General features: G+C 35.0%; 1 protein-coding gene across 1 annotated transcript; it reads right to left on the reverse strand.

Moving 5' to 3' along the window:
• Positions 1 to 2,273: 2,273 nt before the first annotated feature.
• On the reverse strand, positions 2,274 to 3,189 carry LY79DRAFT_568916 (PRTase ComF-like protein). Its single transcript, XM_060559010.1, has one exon. It carries the CDS (start codon positions 3,126 to 3,128, stop codon positions 2,388 to 2,390), a length of 741 nt encoding a protein of 246 aa, XP_060408930.1. The 5' UTR covers positions 3,129 to 3,189; the 3' UTR covers positions 2,274 to 2,387.
• Positions 3,190 to 5,493: the final 2,304 nt, after the last annotated feature.

A 5,493-nucleotide genomic window follows, 5' to 3' on the forward strand; every position in this document is an offset into this window, starting at 1 on the left:
AGTAATTAATAGACTAGTAAGCTAACACTACTATTAACTAAGTATTAACCTTAGCTTATTCTTAGTAGAAACCTTACTATTAAATTACTAACTATAATACTTTAATTACTATTATTAGTATCTTTAGGTCTTATAAGCCTAAGCTAGTTAAATATAAGTTTACTAGTGTTAGTGTCTTTAGCTTAAAGTTTAAGTAAAAAATAATAACTTTAAGATTAAAAGATATAAGACTAGCTTACTAAAAACCTACTTATATATTAATTTTACTTATTAAAGTAAAGAATACTACTTTAAAAGTAAAAAAAAGCTATCTTTAGTAATATATATAATTTATATCTATATTATTCTTTTAATCTTTTTACTATATAAGTACTTTAAAGGGCTAAAATAGTTAATATTAAAAGGCTAAAGCTTATATAATAAGTAAAAAGATATATATAAAGTAATAAATCTTTTTTCCTTATAGTAGTTATTATATTTAGTTAATATATAGCTATTATAGCTATCTAAGATTAAAAAGTAATAAGTACTTTTTAAATAAGACTTTATATACTAGTTAAAGTACTTTAACTAATCTAGGCTAATCTTATTTATTATTTATTTATTTTTACTTAAGTAAATATACTAATTAGCTAAGAATTAGCTATTTTAGTACTAAGAGAAAAAATAATATTTACTTTTTATAATAATATACTAAAGTATTACTTAGCTATCTATATATATACTTTAAATAATAAAAACCTATTTATAATTACTAGGCTACTTTATATAAGGTCTTTTATATTAGTTAGAAGTTATAATAACCTTTATATATAATAGTATTCTTATTAAGAACCTAGTCTTATTAAAATTATAAATATTATAATCCTATATCTTATACTTTATAATTATATTTTATATAAGTATAAACTAGCCTTATATAATTATAAGATCTTTAGCTAAGGCTCTCTAATAGTTAATTTACTATTAAAATTATATTTTTAATTAAAGTTATTATTATATAAAGTTTTTTACTTATTAAGGTCTAATATATATTATATTATATTTATTTAGGAGTTTATTAGCTATATTTAAAGAGGTAAAAAGAAGAGAAACTAGTCTACTTACTATAATTATTTACTTACTATATATATACGTTATATTAATAGTAATTAATAAATAGTTAAGGTAACTATAGTCTTTATTATATATAAAGAAAAGATAGATAATTATTATAGGTTAGTTAGTTAAGTAACTAACTTATTACCTATAAATTCTTAGTAGATCTATAGCTAATTATCTAAGAATTTGCTAGCGATAAGTCATTAGGGTTAATCTAATAACTCTAACTTTTATCTGCAATAGTCAACATTACAACAGATTATGCTACTGTTCTAGAATAGAGGTACTTAATTCAAATACTAGACTAATTACTGTTAAGATACAGAGATCCGTTGCTATTCTAGAATAGGGCCATTCTGTAATTATTGCAGTCTGAGATGGCGTCCCCAGCTGAACGCAGTGGTCAATTCATTAAACACAGTATTTCCGCACTTCTCCGTAAATGTCAGACCACCCTTGGCGTGCGTTTATCCACCCGCTTGGCATCTGCTGCTGGGTGACAGACAGGGCTGGAAGGTGAGCCTGACAACCACGACGGTGACCGGAGCTGAACCCGTAATGCCTTTACTCATACTCGAATGACCTGAATGTAATTCTGCTACAGTTGTCGTGAAGGAGATCGCTGCTCCCTCCCTCTCAGAACTCGGCCTCGCAGTGTGGCTACGTCACCTCAGCCGCTGAACCAGAAATTTCGCTCTGGCGCCTTGGCAGGTAAATTTGATAATAGCCGAAAAAGGACTTTCTTTGCCCGAATTTTCAATGCCCTGATCACGGAAACGCATTGTTAGGCGTTGCCTCATCAAGTTGATTCCAGATTCTTCGACCATCACGCAGAGGAGTACACAGTGGAGTTATAAGCCGGTCATGAGTCGACGGGAACCTCTGCTGGAACCCGAACGACCACCAAATCATCTACCTAACAATCATGGCCACCTCAACTATGATGAAGACTGATTTAGCTTTTACGGTCCAACCAGTAAGAGTGTTGGCCGGCGTAACTATTAGTGTAGAACAATGGCTAATAATGCAGTTGTATCATTACCGAAGCTTTTGCTTTGTGCTAAAGTTGGTTGCCCTGACATGCTTCTGACATAAGTAAAAAGGATTTGTTGAACCCCCCCCCTTTGAATGTTTTTATTTAACTAAATTATCAAAAAGCAGACAGAAATAGAGATCTTTAGCCACAGTGTAAAAATATAATAGGTTTAACTATTATAGTTGAAGTAAAACCTACTTAGTTGTTTATCCCTTCGAATCTATGTAGACAAAGAAGACATAAACGGAAATTAAAGTCCGGCCATCGCTTTTATAAGCTTCAAGTTTGGCTTATAAGCATTGCCTCCCATGTGAAAGTCGTTCTTGATAGCAGCATCATAAAGTCTCCCCGCAAAAGCCTTCCCATGATTCAGGCTGCTAAGAAGCCCTTTCAGCTCAACGCTGCCTGCCTTCAGCATTCGCTTCACGAACCGGTTCTCGATGATAAACATGGGCCCCTCGATAATGGATTTAAAGTCCTTGAACTGGGGCACAGCTACCTCGTTGAGCCGAGTTTCAATGGCTGGGTCGATCTTTGTGTTTGCGAGCTTGGCGATGTATAGGTAGTAGACGTCGTGATGGCGACCAGCAGCTGTCTCCTCCTTGAATGTTCTCCGGATCGCTCTTTCGTGGCCACCCGTAATGTAGATGTCGTCGAGGTTCAAGACGACCATACCCTGGATGGCCTGCCGGTCAAAGGTGAAGTGTTCATTGTTCATAAGATTCTCCCTGTCTGCGTCCGACATGGTGGCGTAATCCCCCGACTGCGAGGCCGACGTGGCCTTTAGAATGGGAACACTTAGCACGGCGTATGCACCCTCTGCTGCTAGATAGCGGTTTAGGTATTGGCAGAAGGCGCTTTCGAACGTTGTGGCAGCTGTAGGCAGCGACCCCTGCGACACCATGCTTGCGAATCGTGTTAGCGGCCTGTTGCTTGCCCGGTCTTTCTCAAGTATAGGCTTGATAAGTTGCTTCCAAGCGAGATTGGCCATCTCGTGACCATACTGGTTTGCAAACCTCGTATCTCCGTACTTGAAGCGGCTGTAGTCGTACTTGTTGAATCCTGGCTTGGCTTCATTTTCAATATAATACAGGACCAAGGTGTCTTTATTCAACGATGGCTGACGTGGAACCAAGGACAAATCGTTGGTCTGATCGTGGTAGGGATTTGTGGGTAAAGAGAAAGAGGGGGCGAAGGAAAATGCAAAGACGAGGCAAGTAAGGAGGCGCCTTACAGCGCTCTGCCTGGCCGACAAGAGACGCATGGTTAAGGAAGAGGTCGACACAGCGTTGCTTGTTTCGCGATAATGACAGTCAGATGGGAAGCTAGGAAGATAAATGAGCTTTACAAAAGCCTGAAAAAAGATTAGGTCTGGCTAAATAGGAAGGTGCTTCTTACCTCAGAAGTAGTAGTCCGTTAGATAACTAAGCTGCCTAGTGTCTTCCTCTAGCTAGGGTTCATGATTAATTTATAGTAAAGCTACCTATCCTTGTATGACTCCAAATACATAACAGTGATCAACCTTAGAACCTGCTAACACACTGAAAATATTTCCCAACGCATAACTTAGTCATTATCTACACATAATCCATATATTACATATATTAGGGTCTGATCGGTAGTTCCGATAACTCTTGTAAGTTTAGGTAATGAAAAACAGGAGGATACATTATAATTGCAGTCTACCTGTCTGCTAGAGTGGGGTACATAGTAGACTTATTGGTTCCCTGGAGAGGCTACACCTATTAATTAAATCTGCACTATCTATTAAATGTTATTTAACTAATAAACCGCAACAACATTTATAACTAGTATTAAAGGTAATTACTTTTCTATTATTAGTTTACCTAATTAAGAGCCATCTAATGGTATAAATATTTTTTATTACTAACTAGCGTCTTTGTAATAAGGGCACTTTAATCCTATTGCTAGTAATAATAAGTGTGGTAGGGGAAATACTCCACAATAATATACCTATTTAAAGGCCGGGCCGGGCCGGCCGGGCTGGCCGGGGTGGCCGGGCTGACTACACTAGCTAGGCTACCGTATCCTCTCATCAAACACGAAGTCCGCACAGGCCATACGCTAGTCCCATTATAACAGGCGGTCAACCTACCTACACACACACCCACCTATATAACCCTAACCCTTGCCACCTACCTGCTGCTGACGTAAATGAATTCCTGCATTTGCCACATCTAGATCCCTGTTTCTGCCAGCCCGCTTACCCCTTTCCAGCAGCCTGTGGCCTGTGCGGACTTTGTGTTTAATGAGAGGATACGGTAGATTTACTGCAGCCAGCAGGCCAACCAGCCATGGTAGTATAATGCTGTTGAAGTGCATAGATACAGCGGTCAATTACAACAATATCCCTGATCAATTAGGCGTATATTAATAGTGTATTTATTAGTAAATTTATAATAATTACTGCCTAGAATTAATAGCCTTTAACTAATATATTTATTATCTAAATTACTACTTTTAAGTAAAGAAATCTATCTATCTAATAATAGTAATATTTAACTTACTTTTATATATAGCTAATTACTATACTTTAATATATACTCTTAGTGTTAAATAGGCTTTGTACATGCATATACTTAGTAAAACGTAGGGGTAAATCAACTTCTTATTAGGTGACTAAACAGGTCTACTCTACTATTGTCGTACGAAGCAGTTATATACTGCTTGAGTATGACTTGAGTCATTCCGGCTAACTAAAAGTATGATCCCCTCTTGACATAACCGAGGGCCGAATAACCAGTCTGTGCCCTTTGACCTTGAATCATGAACTATTCATAGTTGACTGACTAGGTGTCATACGATCATTAGTATTAATATTCTAACACTTAGATTAAAGCTATTTATAGATTTAATTTACTAATTTATAGCTAATTAGTGCTTATTACTACCTAGAAACCTTAACTTTAACTACTTTTACTTACTATATAGGTATTAATTACTTATTAAATAAATAACTACAACTAAAGTATATATAGTTAAGTAGTATTATTTACCTCTTAATAATATAGTATAAAATAGTAACTTATACTAAAGCTCTTAGGTTTAATCTTAAGTAAAGATAAAAAGACTTAATAATAGTTATATTTATAAAGCTTAATACCTTTATTAATTAGTTAGTTATATATTTACTTAAAGCTATAGTAGTATAAAATATTATAACTACTTAAAGCTATAATAGTATTAAAATATAGTATAAGTAGTAGTTAACTTACTTAGTAAGCTAGTCCTTTTATTTTACTAAATATAGATTATAAGGTATAAAGTATAATAGCTCTAGAGTTATTATTTCCTTAAACCTCTTTACTAATATAGTTTATTCTCTAGGAAGTTAA

Source organism: Colletotrichum navitas, assembly GCF_030913465.1.
Source record: "Colletotrichum navitas strain CBS 125086 chromosome Unknown LY79scaffold_95, whole genome shotgun sequence".
NCBI lineage: Eukaryota > Fungi > Ascomycota > Sordariomycetes > Glomerellales > Glomerellaceae > Colletotrichum > Colletotrichum navitas.

Coding starts and splice junctions, on each gene's coding strand:
- LY79DRAFT_568916 (XM_060559010.1), bottom strand. CDS start 3,128: ATGGCCAATCTCGCTTGGAAGCAACTTATCAAGCCTATACTTGAGAAA.